General features: G+C 34.5%; 1 protein-coding gene across 1 annotated transcript in view; it reads left to right on the top strand.

Moving 5' to 3' along the window:
* Positions 1-386: 386 nt before the first annotated feature.
* LOC136029521 (autophagy-related protein 2 homolog A-like) overlaps positions 387-13,980 on the top strand; it is a 129,332-nt gene continuing 115,738 nt past the window's right edge. Inside the window, exons 1-3 of the mRNA XM_065707973.1 lie at positions 387-661; positions 9,497-9,665; positions 13,329-13,463. Coding sequence (XP_065564045.1) covers positions 416-661; positions 9,497-9,665; positions 13,329-13,463 — 550 coding nt within the window. The 5' untranslated portion in view covers positions 387-415. The remainder of the gene's footprint in view (positions 662-9,496; positions 9,666-13,328; positions 13,464-13,980) is intronic.

The following is a 13,980-nucleotide window of genomic DNA, read 5'->3' as shown; positions in this document are numbered from 1 at the left end:
GCCTATTAAATTAAAAAAGAATCACAAGCTTGCTAGTCAGACTCATTTAGCATTCATTTTGAAAACAAAAACGTGGCTTGATAAGTCAGCCCATAAACCTAGAAAGAACAGGAGGTCTTTCCTTTAAGGATTTTGTCTCTGTTTTCAACTTGAATTTTTGTCAGGATATTTTATGAGGTTGTTACATAAAAGTTTAGTGAAATTTCGTCTTTACCGAAAATTGATTTACCGCAAGTACAGCAAAATTAGTCGGTATTGTTACGACACTTTCTTCTCTCATCATAAAATTTCGGTAAAGGCATCGAACATATAATCTTCAAATTCAGCATTTTATCTTTAACTGGTTTACCCACTAGTCCTTTTAAAATTAAGAAAGCTATGTCAGAGCACTTCCAACAGTTCCAACCCATGGATAATGCAAAGCCTTTCTTTGTATTTTATTAGGAAAACGTTTACAACGCAGAAGGTTCAAAATATGGGAATTGCGGATATTTTTAATCTAAATAATTTTATATCTGACTCTTTTAAGAAAAGAGTATGTCGATATTTACTACAGAAATTCCTTGGACATTACTTACAGAGCAAAATTAGCCTTGAGCAGCTTGAAGTTGACCTATATAATGGAAGTTTATCTATTAAAGCTGTTTCCCTAGATTGTGAGGTAAGTTTTTGCATAGGTCTACATTAATTGGGCAAAGCCAGGGGCGTTGTTTTCGGGATAATTTGGAGAATATTACTATTATGTAGCCCATGGTCCTTTACTATCTGAATATGGACCCCTCTTCCCCCCTACACACATTAAAAATGCTGGAGCTACTCCCCTGGGCAAAGCTGTAGACTTAGCAGCCTTTTCTTCTTTGAAATTTGATTTGTAAATATAAACTTAACATCTTGGTTAATTTGTTGTGGTTGACCATATTTCAGGGAAATGCAGCTAACTAATAAAATAAAAGTAATACTATTAGTTTCTGTAATTTGTGCTCTTTCCAAATTATGGTTGATGTAGATCCTGACAAGGTGCTTCACCTTCTGATCAACTAGCCTACTAAGCTAGGCTACTACTTCCAACAAATCACTATTGCACCAAGTGATCTTAGGCCAGCAAGGCTACACATGCATTGCATCTGTCAAAAGTGTCCCCCTTTACAACCTTCTAAGAAGTCATAATTTCCTTTATTACACCACACTTGTATGTTTGATTCTCTAATTAATCATTGTGTTTTTCTTTATTTTTAAGTCATGAAATATCAAATCAGTAATTTCAACTGATTTAAGAAACTCTGATATAAATTTAATTTGTCTTTGCTGTTAATGCATATAAAAGTTATCAATTTCAAAGGATTTGTTTTCTCCTGGGACTTGTTGTGATTCTAACTGTTGCCTCTCTTTGAAGAGCAGAGTTCATTTTTGTTTTGATGTGATCATCCCTGTTACTTATTTTCAATCCACAGATTTCTTAATCTATTCTTTTCTTTTGGGATTTGTTGTGTTGCTAGTTCTCACATGTCTTCTAGCTGCAGACCTTGTTGCACTTCATTTTTGTGCATTGTTACAACAGACAATTACCTCAGGCATTACCATGCCTCTTGTTTAAGCCAGTTGGTTCATTCAAAATCATGTTTAATTTTACAAGACATAATAGATAAAAAAAAACTTCTTTCCCAGCTTTTCCAGAGCTGTTGTATTTTTGCTTTAATTGCATTGTTATATAATTCAGTTACAACCAGGAATGTTCTGATGCTTGTGCTGTCTGAAATATCTAAAGTGTACATTGGGATAATTATTGTTTTATTCTTTAGTTTCAAGTCATAGGGGGGCAAAGCTGCAATTTTGGATTAACAAGTTCTGGCATGAATTCAATTTCTCCCTCTTGTTTATTCTTTACAGATGCTAAAATAATACTATTCTTTTTTCCACTGTAATTTCTGATATATCTAAGTTATGCAATACCATAATTATCATTTTATTCCTTAGTTTTCACATTTTGTTTATAATTAAATGTGATTTTTATAATTGAAGTCACATTTTTGTTTGCCATTCAATGTGATTTTTGCTGCCTCTTGTTCCATGCCTTTTTCTTTAGCTGTTCAGAGTGATTTGTCATCTTGTGTAGTTTTTCATTTATAATTGATACTGAAAACCCATTCCTCTATCCTGTTTATCTTTCACAGACTCAAAGATGCTAGATTAAGATGTTCCTTCATTCCATTTTAATTTTGCTTTGTGTTCCAACTGCATATTACCTTGTGCAACATTTTTGTTTACATTTGTAAACATTTTTGTTTACATTTGCTGTTTCTTGTTTAATGCTTTTGTAGCTGTTCTGAGTCATTTCTCATCTTTTGTAATTTTGTATGCCTCATAAATACTAAAAATAATACATTTACCCCTAGGGTAAAAATAATGTATTTTTTGCTATTTGAATATGTATAAATGTGATGCTGCTCACATGTTTTTTTCTGGCATAAATCCAATTCCTCTCACCTGTTCATCCTCCACAAATGCTAAAATAACTTTATTCCATTCCAGGGTGGTTAAGAAATTCAGGATAAACAAATAAATTAAGAAAGCCAGAATGAGAAATTCATTTGTCATAAATATTACCTTAAATTACCTTAAATCACATTTACAGCAAGATAAGGTGGACTGCATCCTCCTGTAGAACATCTCACTGTTGAATTGATGAGTTGACACAATTAAGTGGGTGTGATGGGGTGTGGCCTCCCACTGGTACTTCCATTCCATGTTACTCCACTCTAAATCAACTGCATTTTTGAAAGAATTAATCAATTCACCAGTGACAGTCTCATTGGAAAGACTGTTCCAAGTTGAGACAGCATGTACTGAGAAAAAGTTTGTCCTCTCTCTGCATCTGGAGTGCTCCTGTTGCAGCTTCATTGAGTGGCCTCATGTCATAATGGCAAGAGAGGGAGTAAAAATGGAGTTAGCCATGTTGTTTTGGTACATTTTCTTGACAAAAATGACATCTCCTCTGTGCTGCCGGTAAACCAATGTGGGTATCTTTAGGCGATGCAGACGTTCATGGTAGGGTAGCTGTTGGTGTGGGGCACAAAGCTTAGTTGCTCTTCTCTGTACACTCTCTAGGGCTGCCACATGTCCCTTAATGATGCCATTGAAAACAATACCACCACCTCTGGGGGGAAAATAATTTACTTTTTGCTCTTTAAAAGTACTGTATATAAATGCAATGTCTCACACATGAATTTTTCTTTTTCAAAATTAAAGCTCTAAACAATCTTCCTTAAACTTGCGACCTATTTAGATTGTTCTTTTCAGGCCAGAAAGTTTTAGGGTGTCATTTAAAAAAAAAAGTAACTAAAAACATATGGGGCAATTTTCAAGAAAAAATTGATAAATGAATATATACATACATACACATATCCACAGTTGCTTGTTTAAAGAGAGGAGATATTTAGGACTGCCTTACCAAAATTTACAGCCCAAATGAAGGAGATTCTAAACCAAACTTGATTGCTTTTTCTAAGTTGCAACATGGAAGCCTTTGGGCCTGTTTCTATATAATTTTTCAAGTTTAACAATTAAGGGAGGGGTAGCTATATTAACTTAAAAACACTACTATGGGCCTTAATTGGAGTGACAGTATAGATGATAGGTAGTTAGCTTGAGCCAAAAAAGGATTTAATATGGCATGTAAATTTTATTATATCAGTAGGCCTGTGTTTTTTAAAACATGGAGTCAAAAGAAAAGTAGACTCAAACCAAAATGAGGAAGAACCTGTTAGTTAATAACCTCTGAGACCACACTGGCTAAGCATGACAAAATGAGCAAAAAAACTAAAAAGAAGAAAAACGAGGATATTTCAAGCCTATAAAAATGAAAATACATGTAAATATTTTTGTTGAGACCTCTGCTCTAGCATCCTCAGTTCAAACATAGAGAAATAAAAAAAGGCCATAAAAACAAGCAATAAAATAAAAACATACCATTGCCATGTAATAATGTTACATGGAATAAGTTATAGGAGTTACCCTTTCACTGTTACATTGAAATGGTCTACTTCAGTGGTCATTTTTACATTTTTTTTTTCTATTTATGCACTGAAGACTGCTGAGCAGAGGTCTTGGCTGAAAAATTTGCATTGCTGAAATATTCAATTTTCAATATCTGCCTTGACATTTGAATCAAGGTTTCTCTAATATATACTGTTGTGACCTTGGGATGATGATGAGATGAACTGTCAATTAAAGTTCCAGAACTGTGTATTCCACCCCTTAACAAAATTTGACTTTGAATGAATCATGAGAAGCTGCAATTACACCTGGATTGTTGAGGTAGTGATTTTTCTGGAGAAGTATGTTTACCAAATCCTTAAGTTGCAGCTTGGCGTTCTGCAGTAAATGTTTACTAGTTACCAGTGCTATGTTGTTGACTTTGCTGCTCCTGAGTATATCCAACTTTTTTCATAGATTTTGAAGGTCATTAGCATACACTATAAAATTCGTGTGGTCAGTTTAGATAACATAAAGTGACCTAGGCATGTAAAGGACAATCACCCTTTGGTAGCTATCTTTGACAAAACAAAAGAAAACCATAAAGAAGAGAGAAACGAGGATAATACCAGTCAGCAAAAAACGTAAATTACAATGCATATATTTTGGTCAATACCTCTGCTTCACCATCCTCAGTGCACAGTGTTAAAAAAAAAAAAAAAAAAAAAAAATGACAAGAATCCATCATGGATTTTTATTAGTACCTTTTTTAGTAGTTTTTTTTAAAATTCTTTTTTGTTGTTTATTTTTGAACAAGATTCCTTAAAATAGTGTTTATGCTTTTCGAAAAAAGGTTTAATTATCCCAATTAAGCTATCAATTATTCGACCCCATCAGCACTATATATATATATATATATATATATATATATATATATATATATATATATATATATATATATATATATATATATATATATATATATATATATATATATATATATACATGAATAGAAAATTTGAAGTCATATTTATATATATATATATATATATATATATATATATATATATATATATATATATATATATATATATTCCAGGGAGAGGGAGAATTTTCCATTGTAATAGAAGTTTCTGGGGGGGGGGGTGAACATTCTAGGGGATATTTACACCAGGGAAATTTGTCAGAATTTGCACACGAAATTCATTTATTTGTCTCACCTTCTTGTTGGAGACCCCATTTTACATGTGAAGATGCTTTGGGGTAATTGTCTGGGGGAAATTTCTGATGGAGTTGGAATTCTCTGGGGGATTTTTACATGGCGATGGGATTTCCCATGAGAGAAAATCTCTATGGGGCAATTGTCACCAGGAGAAATACTCCAAGGGGAAGTTTTGTGCAGAAGAAACTTTCCGTTGGGGGATGGGGTCTTAGGGAAATATTTTCCTCATGGGGGGATTCTCCATGACCTTCAAAAGGACCAGAAATTAAATAAAAACAAGTCTTTCTTCAAATGAAAGTATGCTAAGGAGTATTTTTCAAGAGGAATTATAAGCAAGAAATTTTTAATGGGGAATTCGCAAAAACAATTAAATTAACCAGGGGTAATTTCCCAGCCAACAAGTTTTACATGGGAGGAACTTTCTGTGGATGAATTTTTTGTTAAAGGATTTTCCATGGAAAGGGGGCAGATTGCCAGGGTGAGTTTGGAAAAACATCAGAAATTAAAAAAAAAGTCTTTTCTACTGGAATGAAGGAGCAATATTAAAACTTGAAGTAAACAGAAATTATATCATATTTGAGGGCTACTGCCCCTGGCTCAATACCCTGCTCTTTACCCTAAAGTTTCACCTTTTGTTTCAATTCTCTAAGAATGATTCCTGAAAGATGAGGGCCATGTAATTAGATTCTGAACCTTTTTTTAAAGCTCTTAAAAAAATTAATTAAGGGTATTAAGGAGAGGGCAGCCCCCTCACATATAGAATAAATTCTGTTCATGTTTAGCTTTAATGTTGCTCCATACTTTAAATAGGAAAAAACTTTTTTTTTAATATGAATGATGATTAGCTTTAAAATCAACACATTTTTTACATTTAGAACCAGCAGGAATAGTATAGCTTATTGTTGCATATATTGTGATCAGAACTTGGTTTTTTGGAGTTTCAGTTTCTGTTGCCAAAGGCAGCTCTTTATTTAATTTTTTTTTTACTAAGAGCTGTTGTATTCAAGGCTCTTTTGAATGAGAAAGAGTCTACTATTTCCTCTTTCAACTACCGTTTTTTACATTCAAGTTTAATATTCATATAAAATGCTTTGGGAACAATAATCATCCCTGATAAAATTTACCTTTTCAAATGTTTGTTAAAAGTGAAGGGAGTTTGGATGACCAAAAGTTAATTATGGGATCACCCTTTCCTCAGTTTTCAAGGTGTTTTTCAACCCCACCCCCTCAAAATAATTTCCTGGCAGTGCTCAGAATGCCCCACCATTCCAACTTTTGTGGTGGTAAGCATGCAAGCATAATTTTTCATGTTACACAGAAAAAGATTGTCTGCAGTAATAGGGGTATGGTACTATCACCCTACAGTACCAGTATTGTACAGTACCAGATCCTAATTTCTATTACCCCTTCCCCCCCAAAAAAAAATCCATTCGTGTTTATCTAAAGGCTCACTGAGGTTTGAAAATTTGGGCATTTGGGTTCATTAGGTTTAATTTTCAAGATTCAAGTACATTCCCTCACCTATGCAAAGATCTACCTGTCCTTCTCCATAATGGCTGATGTACCATTATACACTACTCCATGTGGTTTTATTGAGCTTCAAATGAATCCACTTAGTTAAATGAAGCTTTAAGAACACCTATAAGAACCACTTATTCTGTATAGACCAGGTCTATTTCTAGAGGCGATTGAATCACCGTGCCACCCTTTAAGCCACAATTTTTGCTTGGCAGCACAAAATAGAAAAATACCATTTTGCAGCAGAATGATCTTCTTTTCCTGTTTATTTTCAAAATAACACTTTAAGCTAGAAAAAAGAGAAAAAACTGAAAAACTAAAAAAAGGTAAAAACCAAAAAAAAAACTTAAAAAGAAAAAAAGGGGAAAAACACAAAAATTTATTTCATCATATACCAATTCAAAAACGAATGTATATACAGACCGGGACACAGGGAATATAAATGACGACCGGGACACAGGGAATATAAATGACGACCGGGACACAGGGACACAACTAAAACGGGGATGCCGGGGGGCACAGGGGGATATATAAATGACGACGGGGACACAGGGAATGTTCGATTAGCAATCACCATCAACAAAGCTCAAGGGCAATCATTAGAATCATGAGGTATAACTAAAAAAACTAAAAAAAGGTAAAAAACTAAAAACTAAAAAAAAGACCAATTCAAAAACGAATGTATATACAGACTGGGACACCGGGACACAAATGACGACCGGGACACAGGGAATATAAATGACGACCGGGACACAGGGACACAACTACAACGGGGACGCCGGAGGGCACAAGGGGATATATAAATGACGACGGCGACACAGGGAATGTTCGATTAGCAATCACCATCAACAAAGCTCAAGGGCAATCATTAGAATCATGAGGTATAGATCTGAATAGCGCCACCCGAACGGCTAGTATATATATATATATACATAAATATTGTGATTCCTCGGCACGCTTTCTGTTCTTACTTTCTCTGTCAGCCGCAAGCCTGTTTTCTTGCTGTTCTTGTGATTCCTCAACACGCTTTCTTTTCTTACTTTCTCTATCAGCCGCAGGTTTTTGGGCATGGACACTCAAAGAGAAATTACAGACTGGGAAACCGGGACACAAATGACGACCGGGACACGGGGAATATAAATGACAACCGGGACACAACTACAACAGGGACGCCGGGGGGCATAGGGGGATATATAAATGACGACGGCGACACAGGGAATGTTCGATTAGCAATCACCATCAACAAAGCTCAAGGGCAATCATTAGAATCATGAGGTATAGATCTGAATAGCGCCACCCCAACAGCTAGTATATATATATATATATATATATATATATATATATATATATATATATATATATATATATATATATAATATATCCATATACACATACATATATATTGTGATTCCTCAGCATGCTTTCTGTTCTTACTTCCTCTATCAGCCAAAAGCCTGCTTTCTTGCTGTTCTTGGGATTCCTCAACACGCTTTCTTTTCTTACTTTCTCTATCAGCTGCAAGTTTTTTGGCATAGACTCTTTGAGCAGCTTCCTCGGCTGTTGCCATTGTAGGTTCTTCAGTAATTTTACAATTAAACATTTTTCCGTCCACGATCTTCTTATAATTAAAAATTTGTCTTGGAACGATTTTCTTAAATACCTTTAATGACGTCATCGTCATAACAAACATGACGACAACTAACTTCATGACGACATGACATGATGACATGACGTCACTCGACAGACACACAGACAAACAACTTATTTTTATATGTATAGATATATACATATATATTGTGATTCCTCGGCACGCTTTCTGTTCTAACTTTCTCTATCAGCCGCAAGCCTGTTTTCTTGCTGTTCGTGTGATTCCTCGGCACGCTTTCTTTTCTTACTTTCTCTATCAGTCGCAAGTTTTTTGGCATAGACTCTTTGAGCAGCTTCCTCGGCTGTTGCCATTGTAGGTTCTTCAGTCATTTTACAATTAAACATTTTTCCGTCCACGATCTTCTTACAATTAAAAATTTGTCTTTGAACGATTTTCTTAAATACCTTTAATGACGTCATCGTCATAACAAACATGACGACTAACTTCATGACGACATGACATGATGACATGACGTCACTCGACAGACACACAGACAAACAACTTATTTTTATATATATAGATAGAAGATATATATAACGTCATTGCAATGCTGATGTATATGAAAATGACGTCGCACAATTTGTTTTTTCTAAAATTAAGGCTGTTTAACGTTGACAAATAAAAAATTGCTAAGACTTCCAGGAAATATTATTAGATTTCAAAACAATCAATACAGTTTTATTAGCCTGATATTCAGTAAATATTTTACTCTTCTTTATTTCGTGAAGGGGCATTAGTCTCGTCCTTGATAATCTTGTCCATTCTACATTTGATTAAATTATTTATTCTAATTTTGGTTTATCTTGGATTTTGTTTGTTAACTCATAGTAAATTCTTTTTGTTTTAAAGTTGACTTGATAATTAATTTTAATTTATGTTTCCCTCAAGTGTGACTTATAAGTGAAGGGCAGTGTTGTATAAGAAATTATTTGTTTTGAATGATAAGGAATTTGGAAATACAAAACATAATAGTTTTCTGTACATTTTAGCCATTTAACTGATTTGGGATATTTTTAGGCCTATGATAATTTTTGTTTACTTGTACCAACAAATGCTACAAAAAGATGGACTTTGATCTATATGGAAACATAATTTTTTAGTTATATTTGTTTTTGCAATTTCCATTTCTAATTTAGTCTTTCAATGAATTGGCTTCAGAACTGAAATTACCTCTTATTTTCATTGATGGATACATTGAAGAGATTTCTATCAAAATACCCTGGTCCAACTTATTTGGTGAAAGTTCATCTCTTGATATTCATGGACTTCATGTTGCTGTTGCACCAAATCGGCATATGTCTACTAGTAAGTCTTGTATCCTTTTTATTCCCTCCCTAAATTAAGTTTGATATAATTTGTTTGGCTATCTTTGTAGCTTTTATCCTATTTATCATCTATTTCTGTGATCCCCAAAGCGGTCCTGGTGGACCCCAAGGGGTCACGGGAGACTTGAAATGGGTCTACGTTGGCGTGATGAAAAAATAGAAGTCTACAATATGTAAATATGGGTTGGACGAAAAACATCTGGTTTAGATTGTGAAGAACTAAATTGTTGACTTGATTTCATCTTTCAATTTATGCCGATAATATTTTAAGAAGCTCAGCGACTGTTACTTGTTAAAACGGCAACCTTAATTCACTGTGTCATCCACCAATAACACCTAGTAACAAAAAATTTGAGTGATAGATTGCACCAATCGCTTCGGTTTTGGTTATTGCAGTCAACAGAAAATTAAACAATGCATTGAATGCGCGTTTGTTTGTGCGAGGTTGCGATGAAAATGTTGAAGACTTCCAATGATTACCCTTACATACTGAGAGTACGCTGGTTGTCAAAAGGTGCATATTTAAAACAGTTTGAATGTGATATTGCAAGAGGAGCTCAAGCATAGTACTAATGAGCATCTGAAGGTGAAATCTAAAAGAGGATATCAAATATTTCAGCTGCAGATAGAAATACCGAAAAAATATAGTATATACCTCTCTGGTGTATATATACCTCTCTGGGGTATATACTATGTAGACTTTATGGTAATTCCCCTCTGGGGAATTACAATATTGTTGGGGAATACAATAATTGGGGTAAGCCCCCAAACCTGACTCCAAGTTCAGTATTCTAAACTTTTATATGCATAAGCACTCAATAAGATATTTCAATTTCTGCTCCGTATACTTCCAAACTCTTTTATCATAATGTGTGAGGTGCTTGTCGGCTATTGGAAACACACCCAAAAAGTGGAGTTAGGTTAACCCTAATGAAAAATAACAAAATATGATAATAAAATAATACTTTAGAAACAAAATTATGGAAACCTAACCCAACCATCCATAAGGTAACCCAAGCCCCACCCCTAATATGCAAATATGTAGCCCAAATTATACAAGTCCCATGCATTCTGTCCAAGTCTAATGCATTGTATCATCCATCACTTTTTTTGTAGCTATGAAACAGGTTTTCCAAGATGTAACTTAAGCGCAATTCTTGAATGTTTCCAATAACCGACAAGTACAATGTGTAACATTGATTTGTAGACAACTTTTTTGGAGTTTTGTGATAAAATTGAAAAATTACACTTTTTAGTAGAGTGTGCAATCGGTGGTGCACATTGGTATGTGCACCACCATATGGTATAATGGTATGTGCACCACCATAATGGTATGTGCACCATTGGTATCACAGGCTTTTTCCTCAAAGAGAAATAGATCAAATACGAAAAAAGAGAGTTTTTAGAGCCAATATTTTTCAATTTTTCTGTTTGCGACTCTTTTGGAATAATCTAAGGGGAAGAAATATACCCCCCCCTCGTGTAAAGATATGGGTATCGTCAACTCTATAGGCTATTGTGAAGTTATAATTATTTTATATGCAAACATCTTATATGCAAACAGAAATCCTTGACATAGTTACTGTAGCATTTTTTATCAAAGAAGCCGAACTAAAAAAACAACAAAAAACAAATGTTTACAGTATTGCGATTTCCACATGGCCTATGGGCTTAAAAAAAATGTTGGCAAGATTATATTCTTGGACAGTTGCACCTACAGTGAGAGATATAGAATAGAATGTGTTTTAGCTTCAGTAGCTTTAATCTAGCACACAGATACAAAAAGAAAAGCTACACAAAAAGCAACAGCAAAAATGCAAGGAAGCAGGTGCTTCTTCAAGGTCAACTGTCAACGAAAAGAATACTCTACAAAGAAATGAAATTTTTCTGTTGTCGAAATGGAAGTTTCTTCAAATAGCTGTCTACGAGCACTCTTTCTAGCTAGCCTAGCATTGTGTATAGTTTGCAAGTTGTCTTAGTGAGGAAGAAGAACTTGACGGCACAGTTTGGATTTTTGACTATCTAGACCAAAATCCAAGGTGAGAACATGTCGTAGTTCGGGGGTCGTTCGGACTCGTCAAAATATATAAAAATAATTTTGAAAGAGTCTTTAAAAAGGTAATAAGTAAGAAAAGCGAGGGAAGATGTACATATTATAGGCAACGTTTAAACAGGTAATACAAAGAGAGAAATTAGGGGATGCTTTGTTAAATGTTTCCATACCGTATCTGGATGAGGAGCATCTTTTGAGAAAAATATATTTCGTGCGGGGGTTTGTCATTGCCTTAATGAACGCATATGAAAGGAGGCACAACAAAAACGGAGACACAGCGTAACTCTCCTGCACTCGAGGATTTCTGACCTTGCCTTTTTTAGAAGAAGAGAGTATGGAAACTTTATGTTTGTAAAGTTCAAAAGTTCGTAAAGTTACAAAAGTTTGTAAAAGAGTATGGAACTTTACCATCTTTGAAGATTATTCGTAGGGCTGTTTTTTGGATGGATTCAATTTTATCTGACTCTTTCCGTGAGATGCTAGGGTGCTAAACTGGGCAAGCATATTCAAGATGCGGGTGGACAAAGGAAGTATAAATCCTTGCAAAGTGGGAAGGGGGATGCCAAGTTTATTTGGGAACTTAAAGAGGGGGATAGACGTATTTCTTAGTCCGAGACGTAATATATATATATATCGGTAAAATCTTTACTAAGCTTCTAAACTGAAGTTGCCGTACCCCCAAGGAACTATTGGGGACAAGGGAATTGCAAAGGCACATATCCAGATTCGGTTGATAAGCGCAAATGCTATCTATATCAGAAGACTGAAATTTCAGTCGCTTTATCGACGCGATAATAGCGCCAACGGAAACATGAATAATATTTTATTGCGACACTTTAGGGGGTAAACACTGAGTTAAAAAATTGAAAATCGAATATGAGTAGTATAATTTAAGGTACTACCGAAAATAAGCTACTATCAACATGTGAACCATCCAGTTATGAAGAATCAAATAGGCGCCTCCATTCATTGGAACTTTTGGAAATTAGAAAATATTATCATTGAGAATGCTCATATGGCTGCTCATTAAATATCTATAGCAGGTTTCAACTACTGTTAGATCATCTGAAGTGTTTATATTTCAGGAAATTCCTCAGTGAGGCGTTCAATCATAACTGAGAAAGGCAGGGGACTTGGGAGAGTAACTTGGGGAACTCCATTATGGGCAGGGAGAGTATTGGAACAATTATTCAGATGCTTGGCTAATTGTGATCTATTTGAGAAGAAGGAGGTAACCAATCTTGCCAAAATCTTGCTTTTTGGTGGCAAATCAAAGTTAAATTTACCCAAGTATAAGACTTTTCAAGAAATTTCCCCAAAGGAGTTGATAAAACAAACAAGGTAGTGGGAAGTTGAAATAGATTTTGACGCTTCCGAATTAATGTCTGATGGTGGATTTGCTGTCTGATCTTCGGTGAGATAACTGTTTTATCTTTCTTGATGTGTTTTAACTTTACACAGTACTTAACAGAATGTTTAAGAAAAGGTAGCGTTTTGTTCTTACTGCATTCCATGTGTTACAGGTTTTCACCGTACTTCACTGAAATTTTGAGAAAAGGTAGTCTCTGATTCTTACTGCTTTATTTTTAGGCTTCTCTTTTGAGAGTATGTGGAACTCAATGACAAGCAGTATGCATATTGCAGCTGAATGTTTTGGGCCAGGCACTGAATATGTTGTTCCAGAATCTGAATCTTTGGACAAATTCGCAAAGGCTATTGAGTCTGGTAAGAACAAACTTTCTCTTTAACTCGTTTTCCTAACTCGCTGACTTTCTAGTTGCTTTTTATACCATTTTTAGTTGTTTTTTTTTGTTCATTTATCACGTAACTTTGTGGAATTTGTTTGCCATTTTTTGACCACTTTGGAATGTTCCATTACTTCTAATTTTTTTCTTTATAATTGCAATTCCTTTAACAGTGTAAATATTAAACATCAAAACTCTCTCTTCTTGCAACCTCACCCTTATATTAATAAAATAACGTAAACGGGTGATTGGGCAGAGTTAAAAGTATAAAATAAACATCCTTATATAAACTTGATACTGCGGTGGTAAGAACACTTGCTTTTGGCCGTGGTTACTTTGTCTTGAACCTCAGATAAAAAAAATTTTGTCTTAGAGAAGAATAAAAACTCTTTAGTCTAAACAAAACTGAAAAGTCGAAAATATTAAATATATTTTTTTTTAAACTCATTTTCAAAATGGACCAAAAAGTAGAAAATAAATTATATTTTGAGAATCTC

This window comes from Artemia franciscana, chromosome 7 (assembly GCF_032884065.1).
Source record: "Artemia franciscana chromosome 7, ASM3288406v1, whole genome shotgun sequence".
NCBI lineage: Eukaryota > Metazoa > Arthropoda > Branchiopoda > Anostraca > Artemiidae > Artemia > Artemia franciscana.
This window is presented reverse-complemented; position numbering and strand designations above follow the sequence as displayed.